The 13525-nt window shown below is 36.2% G+C and overlaps 1 protein-coding gene across 2 annotated transcripts in view; it reads left to right on the plus strand.

The window, feature by feature from the left end:
• The first annotated feature begins 426 nt into the window (after positions 1–426).
• The window catches only part of ACTR2 (ARP2 actin related protein 2 homolog), a 37883-nt gene continuing 24784 nt past the window's right edge, over positions 427–13525 (plus strand). The window contains exons 1-4 of one of the 2 annotated variants that reach the window (XM_027555641.1): positions 438–611; positions 7558–7668; positions 9731–9745; positions 13130–13345. In XM_027555641.1, coding sequence (XP_027411442.1) covers positions 564–611; positions 7558–7668; positions 9731–9745; positions 13130–13345 — 390 coding nt within the window. In that variant the 5' untranslated portion in view covers positions 438–563. Of the gene's footprint in view, positions 612–7557; positions 7669–9730; positions 9746–13129; positions 13346–13525 lie in introns of both variants that reach the window. The other variant, XM_027555642.1, reaches the window with a different exon arrangement.

The following is a 13525-nucleotide window of genomic DNA, read 5'->3' on the forward strand; positions in this document are numbered from 1 at the left end:
CGTCTAGTATAGACACATGAAACAAGTAACAATAAATACTTGTTACACTCAACAATCATTTATTGTATGAATGACATTAATGTATTTAAAAATGCCATCATATTTGAGAGAAGTTCGGAAACCCCGAACTCCTTCGGAAACCCCGAACTCCTGCGAAGTCTTAGAAAGCAGGGCAAACCGCCTGGCAGCTCGGCTACCGTTATTGCCCACCGAAGTGTCGGGAACAAGATGCCCACAGGCAGAACCCGGAAGGGCGGCGACCCTAAAGGCGGAGCAGGCGCGGGAGCCGGGCTGGCGCCGTAGGTGGGGCCTCGGGCTCCTTTTTTCATTATTGGAGTGCACCACTGCCAGTCTCGGCCTCCTTCCTCCCGTCCCCGCCTCTTCCGCTCAGGCAGTTTGTTAGGTGGCGGGTGAAACCCGGCGGTTACTTCCGGTTGGGGGAGAAAAGTTAGGCCGAAGGCGGGGCCAGGAAGAGGGAGGAGGAGGAAGAGGAACGAGACGGACGGTGGGTCCTCTAGGTTGTTCGGCAGCGGCTGCGGCTCCGGCTCTCTTCCGGGAGGACGATGGACAGCCAGGGCAGGAAGGTGGTGGTGTGCGACAACGGCACCGGGGTAAGCGCTCGGCGGGGAGGCTGCAGCGGCCGTAGGCCGCGGCGCGGATGTGCGGGGAGCGCGCGGGCCTAAAGCGCCCGGAGCTGCACCCCTGGGCCCTCTGCCGCCCGAGCCGAGGGGCGCTGGCCAGCGCTTTCCACCCGCGTGGGTGTGGGGCTCGAGCGGGCTGGACTCCTTAGTAGCCTCGAGCTGGGCAGTCCCGCAGCTCGGGGTCAGGACGGCGGGCGAGGCCGGCGATGGATGGGGTTCCCACCTGCTACCGGGCCGGGGCCGGCCCAGCGCTCTAGCCGCGGGAATTTGGCTCGAGGGCTGGAGGGGTAAAAGGCTGGGCTTGTGCATTGCGAAAGGGCTTCATTCTCCAGGGTCGCCGGTGTGTAAAAAGGAAAAAGACCAAGAGGCCTTGCTCTTCCTGTAGAGTTGAAGATACGGAACAGGAGGCAGGAAACGGGTTTAAAGAAAAAAGGGAAGTGCTGTCAGGCAGTGAACCTCAGTCCTTTCGCAGTGTTTGAGGCTTTTGTTGTTTTGTTTTCTTGTTTTCTGAGAGGATGGAAGGCCAGATCGGTTGTGCATCATTTACTTTTTGTTCTCCATGCTGGATATTTGGCCCAGGTGCAGCCCCCCAGAGACCAGTATGTTTCCGTGGTTGATCTTGATCCTTTAAGGCCCAAGTATTAATTCTACTAACCTTAGGGAAGTTAATCAGTTTGGGTTACCCCTCCTCTTTTTTTCCCTTATTGGCAGGTTTATTGGTTAATGTTAGTATTTAAGATCCTAAAATGCAAATAATTGTAAAAATCAGAGTAAAACACTGATTTAGACATTATTTGAAAGTTGTTTCTTTCAATCACCCCTCCCCCCCAATTAAAAAAAATGTATTTTAGGCAGCGAAGTCATCAAATTAGAATACAGAACTCTTAGTTATTTTGGGTGAGTTGTGTGGTGATCACTTGCCCCTGCATTACAGCAGTTTCTAACCATTTTGAAGCTGCAATATTTTGTCACTTTATCCCCTTCCTTCCATAAATGTAATATATGAATTAAAATAGATTTTGCATGAACTTCAAGTCACTTTGGAAACTGAATCGTTGAGGGGAAAAAAGAGTTGATATTCACAGTCGTAATACTGCCTTTGGTTGAATTTTTACAAGCAATGATTATACTAGCTTTATCTGAACTAAGTTGAAAATGGATGAGAGTAAGAAGAGTGTTATCATTTTTTTTGGTGGCTCAGATGGTAAAGCGTCTGTCTACAATGCGGGAGACCCGGGTTCAATCCCTGGGTTGGGAAGATCCCCTGGAGAAGGAAATGCCAATCCACTCCAGTACTATTGCCTGGAAAATCCCATGGACAGAGGAGCCTGGTAGGCTACAGTCCATGGGGTCCCAAAGAATTGGATACAACTGAGCGACTTCACTTTCACTTTCATACAAAATAGCATAGTACTTAAAAAGAGGCAGCTTCATCACCACAAAAACATTTAAAAAATTTATTTTCATTGATGTGTGTGTTCTTTATTAAAGTTATTTATGTGTCCACAAATGTGTATGTGTATGTGAAAGTTTTGAAGGGATTTGTGAGAAATTTATGTTCATTGTGGTTACCTGTGAGACTAGGGATAAGAGTAAGGTCAGGTGGGAAGGACTTCATGACTCAGTTATTGGGAAAACGTTCTTTATTTTTTAACAAACCATTTAATGTTAAACTGTCTTTAAATGAAATTATAAATGTGTTCCTTTTACAGTTAAAACTCACTTTAAAGGTGCTTTTTTAAAAAAAATTGGCCTAATTCCCCCCTGTAGTCTCAAATTGACATCTAAATAAATGTAAATCTTTAAAAAATTGATACTAATGTATTTTTTTGTGACTATGCCAGTTTTTTTTTTAGAAACTGAAGTCAGTTATATTTTAATGGATTCCTCCTCTTTGAAGGACAGTGAAACCAGTTTTTGTAGTGTATGTTTTTTCATAATATTTAATTAAAAAAAATTTTTTTTCTTGTTCTTAAACTTTTTTTTTTTTTGGCTTTGTGGCATGTGGGGATCTTAGTTCCCTGGCCAGGGACAGAACCCATGCCCCCTATAGTGGAAGCAAGTCCCATAATTAGTTTTATGTTACTGTTTCATTAGCTTGTTAGAAAACTCATTGTATATCTGATTAGCCTTATGTCTAATCTATAATTTAAGAATCTTGTTCCTTAAGACAAAAGATAAGTTATTGTGACATAAGTAGAAAAGTGTAGTTAATTCAAACAAAACCGTGTGTAATATTTGGCATTGTATTTCTAGTTACTTTAAATATCCAGATTTTCTATAGGACATGATTGACTTCATGAAGAAACTTCATGAAGAAAGCTCTGATGTAGTACGTAGTCAAGAATGCTATGATATTTCTGAAAATTTAGAGAATTAGGAGCCACTTAGAGTCTGTATTTCTTATACTTCATAGTCCTCTTGATTTTATTTAGGTACTTGAAGGTCTAATGATTCTTCTGTGATTAAGAAGATACTAAAATTTAGTTTCTAAAAATTTATGAGAATAGTTGTTACTCTAAAGCAACTTGCCTCTTAACACATTTTAGGTTTTAAAATTGTAGGCCATTTGAGAAGTTGATTTTTTTTTTTTTTTAAGCCTCTCTGCTGCTGCTGCTGCTAAGTCACGTCAGTCGTGTCCGACTCTGTGCGACCCCATAGATGGCAGCCCACCAGGCTCCCCCATCCCTGGGATTCTCCAGGCAAGAACACTGGAGTGGGTTGCCATTTCCTTCTCCAATGCATGAAAGTGAAAAGTGAAAGGGAATTCGCTCAGTCACGTCTGACTCCTAGCGACCCCATGGACTGCAGCCTACCAGGCTCCTCCGTCCATGGGATTTTCCAGGCAAGAGTACTGGAGTGGGGTGCCATTGCCTTCTCTGGCAGGCCCTAAATGGAAAGCCCTAAGGGTAGATGAGTTCTTACGATCAGATGCCAGGTGGTGGTCCTGCTCTTCGACCTCTCCGGCTCCCAAGCTGACCAGTGCCTCTGTAGGGCCTCCTAGAGGAGGAATTTCCAATACCTTATGCACTTCATCCTCATAACCATCCAAACCTAAAATGGAGCCTGTTGTAAACCGCCACCTAAAATAAAGCTGGGGAAAGTGGCCAGATAGGTGAAGATGTGGAGATCTGCTTCGGCTTAGGTGCCTTTCAGGGGTTGGGCCCAGGCCCCTGATGTTGTGTATTTTTTGGCCAAACTTGGGTGATTTCATCAACATTGAGTTGGTTTACCTACAGTGAAGACTTCTGGAGCGCCTGCTGTGTGACTGTTACAATTTTTAGGGTCCAGTGATACAGAGTAGCTGGTAGTGTTAAGATAGTTACACTTTTTTTTTTTAATTGTACTTACACAGTTCACATTTGTAGTTGATTACAGCTTGCTTTATCAGGCTTAAACAAATTTATATGTTGGATTTAGGAGTGTTTGAAGTAGAACCAAATCAAAAGTAGATGCTTTGGAATAAACAATAAATATTTTGGTGATCTAAGATCAGAGTAATCACTATGCAATTAAATTATTATATCAGTGCCATTTGTTTAAAATAATAAAGGAAAAATACAAATTAAATAAGCCCAAATGAAGCTTTATAAATCCCAGTTTGTTTTTTAAGGGGAGAAAGATACCTTTAGAGCAAATGTACAAGGGCTTTTTTTTTTTCTTAAAAGAAAATTATATTGTTCATGTTCTTACCATTTGATGACTCAGTGGGAAGTAAGGGAGCCTGTTTAAACCACAGTGCTATGAAGAGGAAACTATATATGGTAAAGTCTGTTTCTTAAACACAGCCTTATTGCACACAGTGAGAGAACTAAGTCACGAGGTCTTAAAATGATTGAAGTGAGGGGAGGTATTTCAAGAATTAAAGTTATGCCAAACAAGTAGTTTAGAAAAGAATATTTTCTTTGTATATTATTAGCTTATGGTTTAGATCTTAAAAAAAAAAAATACTGGCTTTTTTGCAAGAAAGGAAATGCCAGGTTGTCTGTTGGTTATATATGACTGAGAAATAGATCATTGTAATTATGTTCTTGTTATTTTAACTGCTAATGCATTGACATCTGAAATAATGTGATATAGTGCAGCTGTTGCCATTTTGACCAAACACTAGTTCCCTGTAGGAATTCTAGCACTGGATTACTGTGGCAGCATCTACTTCCAATAAGCTACTGCTTAATCAGAGTAAATAATCTCATTAATTAGTGATTGCTGTCTTTAATTTGAACTAAAAGCCAACTTTCCATTTTTTAAATAATTTTTAAAAATATTTATTTTTAAAAATATTTATTTTAATTAATGCATTTATTCGGTGGCACCAGGTTAGCTATGGCACATGGGAGCTTTAGTTGTGGCATGTGGAATCTAGTTTCCTGACCCCTGGTCTCCCTGCATTGGGAATGCGGAGTCTTAGCCACTGGACCTCCAGAGAAGTTCCTTCATCTTTTAATGAAGCACAGGATAGTAGTTTGGAGTTACTTTTATAGTTTTAGGAATTCTTAATTTTTGTCTTCTTACCTTAGGCACTTGGCAAATATGTTGTCCTGTGAAATATGCTCGAACAAGAATTTTACCTCCCCAGCCTCCTGACTGCCTGGGGGCGTGGGGGGTGGGGGGATGGGAGAGACACTTGACTTGGGCTCCATCCCAGGCTCCTCCTCCCACCTTCATCTAGTGTTAAGATTTCTCAGGTAAATCATTGATTTGCATTTAATATGCTGAAATTGCCTTTACAAATGTGTAGATTCTTTTTTTTCATTCATTTTACAATTTTCTTAAGAATGTTTATACTCATGGACACTTTTGTCTCACCTAGTGTGTTTATCTGCTCATTATGTCACTACATAAAAATTTAATGTGTACATTGTATTTGCTGTTTATATTTGGAATATATGTATAAATTATGACTAAAGCTGATACTTGTCTGGTGGTCATGACAGATTTTATTTATGTAGAAATATGAATATAGTGGCATAATGAGAAGAGATTCTCTGGTCTTACATCTGATTTCAGTTCACATCAAGTGAGCTGGCTTTTGGCTTAAGGACTAGAGAGTTTGATTTAGAAGAGATGAGTGTAAGAGGTTTTTTCCTTTTAATTTGAATAGACTAGAAAATACTAAGTATTATTCTTTGTCTGCGGCAGTTGTCGCTCCAGCTCTTTCTGGGTCAGATTGATAAATTATTTGGGAAGATATTGTGGAAAAATGAACTAACACTTCTGAATTATGTTAAACACTTTTTTTTAGGGTGGGAAGTATATTGTTCTTTACTATCAACCACTATTCAAGTAGAAGTAGGTATGAGCAAGCAGGATATCTATTGCATATGCCATCATATCACACTAACTTCAGCCTTGGAAGGTAATCCAGAAAGAATCGTATCATAGTTTTAGGTTTTAGAAAACCTAGGTTCAGTGGCAAACTGAGCAGGACTAGGTTTTGTGGGTTTGGAAGAAAACCTATTTGAATGGTATATTTTATGTGAATTCTAAAATGTGAACATGAATGAGGGGATATGAACTCAGGTGGTATTGGAAATGTGCAATTTTTTTAATTTTAGACAGATTTTTTTCAGACTAGAGCTTCAGTCTGCTGAAGACATGATTTTAACATATTTTTTTAAAGTACTATTTTTAAAAAACTTGCAGTTATGCATGGCAGAATGTACTAGGCTATTTATAATTGAATGTGGTTCATCAACATCATTTCCAACAAGGTTATCTTTGAAATAGAAAAAATTTGTATTTTAGAGGGTTAGTCAGAAGTCAGTGAGTTTCAGGTTGTTGCTAACTTTTACCACCATCAAACAAAACAGTTCCTTGTATGTAACAGCTTTCTATCCACTTTCATGTTATTTCTGTCATATGTCACATTCAGATATTGTTTTTCTCCTAAATTCTTCTAAGAGAATGTGGTGCCAAATCCATGGAACAATAGATTGTCTCAATATTGAACATATTCTCTATATTAAAATAATCATAATATTGTACTCTTGAGTCAGCAGCAAAACTTCATTTTTATTGATCAGTTAAATAATACGCACCTAGTTTGTGTCAGACTCTGTTCTAGGTGCTTGGGATTCATCAGTAGACACAAAAGTGTTTGCACAGTCTACTGTACATTGCACAAAATCTTGTTAAGGGAATGGTAGAGGTTGATGACAGCTCCTCTCTCATATAGCTTCTTCCTCCCACCCTGAAGTTTTTAACTGCCTTCCTTGTAATGGCTGCTCTTAAAAATAAGGCTAAGCAGATTGTATTACTGATACAAGCATTAAAAACCCTAGGAGTCATTAAATCTCCTAGTGCATCTGTTTCTTATTCATAAAGTGGAAGTATTATTAGAATCAATGCTACATCCTCATTGGAGAAGTACACGATCTAAATATGAACTTATGTCACCTGGTATTACTAAATGTTTCTCTAAATATAAAAATGTAAATAGCCAAAAATGCTTAATAAATGTTTATTTTAACTTGATGCTGGTCCAGATGCCATTTGATTTTCCCATTTTGGGAAATGATGTTACTTAAGTGAATTGCCAGACATGAATGAAAGCCTGCTTTGGTTCTGTCCATTTTCTGACATTTCTTTTAAAACTCCTTAGCATTCTTTGAATGAATTTGTCCCTTCCTTGCTGTGCATCAAGGCAGCAGGTTCCAGCATGCACTGCTCAGCTTAGGTCCCTTGAGGCTTTCCCTAAGAGTTAACCAGTCAAGAAATGGGAACTCCAGTAGTCGGTCCATGAAGGAAACAAATGGAGGATCTGATAGACCTGGTGATTACTTTGGGTAATTTGAAAGCACCAAAAGTTTAGAATATTATATAAATGCAAAGCAGTACTTTTCAGATGCAGTTGTTAAATGGATAATAGTGTAAATACTTTGACACTAACCCACTTTTTACTGTTCTTTTCCAGTTTGTGAAGTGTGGATATGCAGGCTCTAACTTTCCAGAACATATCTTCCCAGCTTTGGTTGGAAGACCTATTATCAGATCGACCACCAAAGTGGGAAACATTGAAATCAAGGTAATATTTTATTTATTGATAAATGAGGAGCAAAACCTACTGAAGTGTTCTTTGAATTAAGTAGTTTTAAGATGTTGATGCCTTGAAAAGCAAAGGAGGAGGGCCGAATTGCTTATATTTTAAATTTTTATCAACACGTGAAGAAAGGTACAGAAACTGAAAGTAATTTCGTCTGACTTTAAGTGTAGCCATTACTCTCTGAATACAATAAAAATAAGATTTTTATGTTGATGTGAATGCTGTATTAGGGACTTAAAGCCCTATAGTATAATTTTAAAAGAAATCAGCCTGGTATTTTTATGTCTTTCAATTTCATATATTTGTCATTCAGGGTTAGTGTCTCTTTGGGAGCTGAAACTTCTTCCATGTTCTCATGGCCTGATGCCCCTACATTTTTATATAGCTAGTCAGGAAAAACAGAGTGTGCATCTTACTGGTTCCTTTTTTCCCCAGTATAATAACTGATTTCCATAGTGTGCAGGAGGAAGCTGTGCAAGTCTTTATTTGACCTTGCATCTTTTATCTTAGGACAAGGAGAAGGGCGGGAATGTTGTCATCACCTACGTACTGTTCTTAACATGAGATTGGACCTTAATAGATTTTCATCTTCTATTAAAGGAGGTGGAAATCAAAAGGGAGTTAACAATATTTTAGAAGGGGGAAAAAAAAAGAACAATCAAAATCAGTGGTTACCACTTGACTTAAAATCTTCAGATAGCCTAGGGATCAGGTTAGGTTATAGGAAATGTAGTAGAATTTAGAAGCCGTTTTATGAATCATTTGTGAACAGACTAGCATCGTTGGTCCTATCTGGACAGTCCTTGACAAGACTTCAGAGAGTGTGTTAGGTTCTAAGTTAAGGTACCCGTGGGATGTTTGTTTGAGGTGTCTAGAAAGCTGGTAATAGATAGTAGACATTTGCTGCTTAAGAGCTCTCTGCTGTTGGGACTAGAGGATTGAGTTACACGATGAATAAAAATACAAACTGAAACTTGGGTTCTGTGATAATGTTTTTAAAGACTTAAAAAAGTGAATGATTCTGGCCTCTGTTTTATTACAATCAGAAGGGATACTCAATATGAGAGTTTTTTGGTTTGGGTTTTTTTTTTTAGGGTCTTTTGGGAATTTTATAGAATCCCATATTCTCTTTTTGTTAACTCCTTTTGTTCTGATTGAATTCCATCTTAAATGAACTCAGCTAAAAATTTAGCTAGTAATAGTGATAAGGATAAAGTTTTTTAATAATGTTGAAAGTCACGTTTATTCAGTATCAGCCTTTTAAAGAAGAATGGTTTTTGAATATACTTTATGGATAATAACATTTTTGAGGTATTAAGCTACATCACATATAGCTATTTTTATTGTCCAGCATAGTCACAAATAATTACCTGTATTTTTTACTCCCACTTTCCTTGCTTTTTAAGGGGAAGTGATAGAAATGAGTCTAAGTGATACTCAAATAAGACATTTTTGCTAAGGAATTCCCCAGTAGCATTTGCTTGTATGGTTTGTCAGTCTGTTAAGTTGGTTTATTTCTGTTCAATCTGCTTAATCTTTTTAAGTCTTTCAAGTTAATTTGTTCTTCCAGTAGAAAACAGTGAAAGAAAAGAGAACTGTGTCAAATTTAACTTGACTACTAGAGCTTGGAAAATCACTCTACACACCCTTTACCTATTCAGCTAGACCTTTTCTGCTGTTTATTTTCCTTAATTAAAGGTACTTAAATTCAGTAACAAATGAAAGAAATTTGACTTTTTTGGAATACCTATGCCTAGTGGATTGATTTATACTTTTTGTGTCTTGTTACCTAAAATGTGGTAGACTGAAAACTGGAAATTTAAATTGTTTAACGAGTTAACTTTCATTCAGGAGGTAATAACTGTCCGTGTTAATTTGGCCCTAATTATTAACTCCGTAAACTGTAGTAGTACTGCATCTGCCTCGACCTAATTTGTCTCTATTGCTTGTATGTTTAAAAATTTCAGTGAGGATTTTATTTAGGCCTTTTCTGACTCTCACTTCTACCTTCTCTCTCTTCACCTTTCTTGACCTGTTGAAGTAGAATAACAAAAAGATGGTAAGTGAGGTTACACACATGCTCTCTGTTTGTTTTCCACTTTTGCTTGGTGGGACAGTAGTTGTTGTTTTGTGTCCCTTTAGTATTGGGGAGGGGGGTGATTCCATATTTTAATTTCTAAGTACTTTGATTTTTAACCTTTTTCATTGCTTCAATTTGGTAGCAACTAATTAAGTCCTATACTCTCCTGATTGCATACAATGGACCAAACCAGAACTAATTACTAACATAGTTTTGAATTGTTTTCCTTGTGTTTTTTGTAGATGAATGTTACAATTAAAATGGAATGTAGTGTGCATTATGTTAGAAACCAAGTGGCTTTCTTTAGGATATGTGTGATCCAGAAAAGTGGGGTGAAGTTGTTGCACTTGGATCAATTCACTTTACTGACCACTGTTAAATTGAACATTGCTTGTCATAGCCTATATATGTATATATTTGCATCTGGTACAGTATCATATGTGTATTTAATAAACTAGGTAAGATTGTAATGTGCCAATGAACTATAAATAGTAAAGGAGAGAAAAAGAGATTGATTGGTTTCCTGTATTATCATTATTTATGAGCAGATTTTACATTACCTGATTATAAATAAGAAAAAGGTCAAAGTCTTGTAAGACTTTTCCATTGACAGTGGATTTTACCTCTAAATAAAAACCATTGTGCCTTTTTCATTTGAACTAGAACTAGACACATCCCGGCAGTTGAGTCTTTTATTATATTTTTCTGTGATAGTCTTATGTTTTTCTATAGTAGATATTCTCATTTGTTTTTAATATTATTTGTAAGTAACTTTGACAGAGATAAATATCAGGCCTTTCTAGTGATAAGTATTTTAGCTAGTGACAGTAACTAGTTAAACTAGTGGCAAGTCTTCTTTTGAATAAAGAAAAACATGGAAAACTGGAAATTACTATATCTCTAAATAAAAGATCATACATTTGTCTTAAAATCCTAAGGAGAGTAAGAAAAGAGGGTACTTGCAGAGAACTCTTTAATGCTTTTTATGAAATTTCTTTCTTAGGAATTTAATTGTGGTTTTAGAGTATATTTGATCTGATTTCCAAGTTGTGGTGATATTGTTCAGAATGATTCTTGGCGTATCTCATCTACACTGCTTGCTTTTCATAAAATATAAATGCCTTTAAAATGGCATTTCAGACAGTTACTGTAATTTTTCATTTTTTCAGATAATAGGTGATGGTTTAGGCTTGAGGTCCAGTGATGAGGTGGGTGGTAAAAAAAAAAAAAAACAAGGCCTGATCTGACCGCTTGTAATTTTGATCTTAAAGATGAAGGCAAGTTCCATAAAACTCTTAGCATTTTGGAGTTTGGGAAGTTGAAATGTTCTAGGGAAAACTATGTTTTAGGATTTTTTGGAATAAAATTTTAAATAAATTTTTGAATTAGGTAGCTTGAGTTACTCAAGAATGTTTGCACTAATTTGACAAGTTAACACTTGTTTTCTTTCCTTTTAAATGTCCTCTTTGTTCAGAGGGATGGTAAGATACTTGATGCCAGATGTTTCAGTTAATTCTTCATAGTATGTGTGCCCTAGAAGTAGACACATGACACTTTGAGTTGGTATTAGATCAGACATATGTAGGCCCCTATTCTTGCATGGAATAAGAACTAAATAGTCAGATGCGATTAGACCAGATTTATACTAAATTTGTTGAAATATAGTTGTGAATATGTATCAGTGATATAAACCATCTTAATTATCTAATCTATTACTATCTTGTATAACACACAGAAAGATACATTCCAGAAAAAAGTAACTAACATTATATATTAAATTATATTGATGGCCGGAAGTCATACAGGTATTTGGAGATACAGATTCCTCCCCCTGACATTTTATTATGAAGTATTTGGAATACACAGCAAAGTTAAAGGAATTTTACCATGAAACCCATAGATCCATCACCTCGATTCTGACATTAATGTTTACTATACTGATATATCACATATTTATCGATTTATCCATCTGTCCATCAGTGTAGCTTGTCTTTCAATGTATTTGAAATTAACAGTATTCTTTTCCCTAAGTAATTCAACAAATGCATGTCATTTACTAGAGTTCTCTAATATAAGATTTTTAGTTTTTCATTTTTGTATCAGATAATTCTAAATAGTTAGTATTTAAGAAGTTTGAGTATTAAGGCATGGTACATTAATTTTACATGAAATTTAGTTGCAATAGAAACATTTTAGTGAATATTTCTAGCATCTGCTTTAACTTTGTTTTTCCTTTTTGTCGCTTTCAGTGGATTTTCCAGTGGTTTTTGTTTTTTGGTTGTTGTTGTCTTTAAATAGAGTTCTCACCCTGATTTCTTTCTTATCTCTTTTTTAAAATCATTATTTAAAAAAATTTTAAAGTCATATATTTATTTAAACTTCTGTTTTAAAACATCTTAAGATCTTACAGCAAATAGTAGCTATTTTTGATACTAGCATTTTTTAAATTCATCAATATATGTTTAAGTCAGGATCATTTAGTATTTTGACTAGCCAATTTTTAAAGTAAGTTTTAATTCTGAGACATCATTTAGCCTTATACACATAAAATTTGACTTTTGAAATGTGGGTCATCTTAAGTATGTGCTCGTTGGAGACAAGACTTGTGAGTATTCTGCTTCCTGGGTGATAGCATAGTATACTTTAAGATCGGAAATGTTGCTTATGAGATAATTTTAAAGAAGAATTTCTTCTCTGTATCATAATTTTTTGTATCTCTACAAATTATCTTTCATCTTGGTGAGGCATATATTGAAGCTTAATTTCAGTTTTAATTGAGGCATATCTAGGTAGACGTTTGTGAAATTTACAAGTTTGTGGTGCATATATCCATTATTACAGTATAATAAAAATCATTTTATTTTTTGCTTCTCATTATGCTGTATGGTTCTACACTTATCATTTTGATATTTAGTACAAAGAAATGTGCTGCATGCGTTGAGCATTTTTCTACAAGTTTTTTTTCCCCCTGATGTGCTATCTCACATATCACAGGCCTTATTTTTTGAACATTTGAGCAAAAGAAAGAGATGAAACCTCATACAAACCCCTCCAAAATATGAAAATGTGGGGTTTATTTGTGCTAATACTCTTCTTTTGGAAACATATTTATTAAAGGTAAGGTCAATTTATTGATTTAAACCACATTGTACATAAAAACGTATTATTTATGATTAAGATTTGCAAGACATTGTTCATTAAAGGAGAGATCGACTTTTTAACTTGTGGAATGAAGAAATTTATCTGAAAGTGCCAGAAATATTAAAATTAATTATTCCCCAGTTTTCCAAAATATAAGGATAATTTTCTGATGGTATTTTATGCAAAAATTTGGTCTAAAGCTTTGATATTATAATTTTCTAGGATCTTATGGTTGGTGATGAGGCAAGTGAATTACGCTCGATGTTAGAAGTTAATTACCCTATGGAAAATGGCATAGTACGAAATTGGGATGACATGAAACACCTATGGGACTACACATTTGGACCAGAAAAACTTAACATAGATACCAGGAATTGTAAAATTCTACTCACAGAACCTCCTATGAACCCAACCAAAAACAGAGAGAAGATTGTAGAGGTAAGTTTTTAGATGGGTTGTGCATATATATGTTTCTGTGATGTGATATTAAAGCAAATTTTTTTGTTTTATCTTCCCTTGTTGTTGAGAATATAGGAAATAAGAATAATTGTTACTTTCTCCCAGATCCTGTTTATTGAGCACCTAAGTATATGTTAGTCATTATAAGTAGAATATACC

Source organism: Bos indicus x Bos taurus, chromosome 11 (genome assembly GCF_003369695.1).
Source record: "Bos indicus x Bos taurus breed Angus x Brahman F1 hybrid chromosome 11, Bos_hybrid_MaternalHap_v2.0, whole genome shotgun sequence".
NCBI classification, from domain to species: Eukaryota; Metazoa; Chordata; class Mammalia; order Artiodactyla; family Bovidae; genus Bos; species Bos indicus x Bos taurus.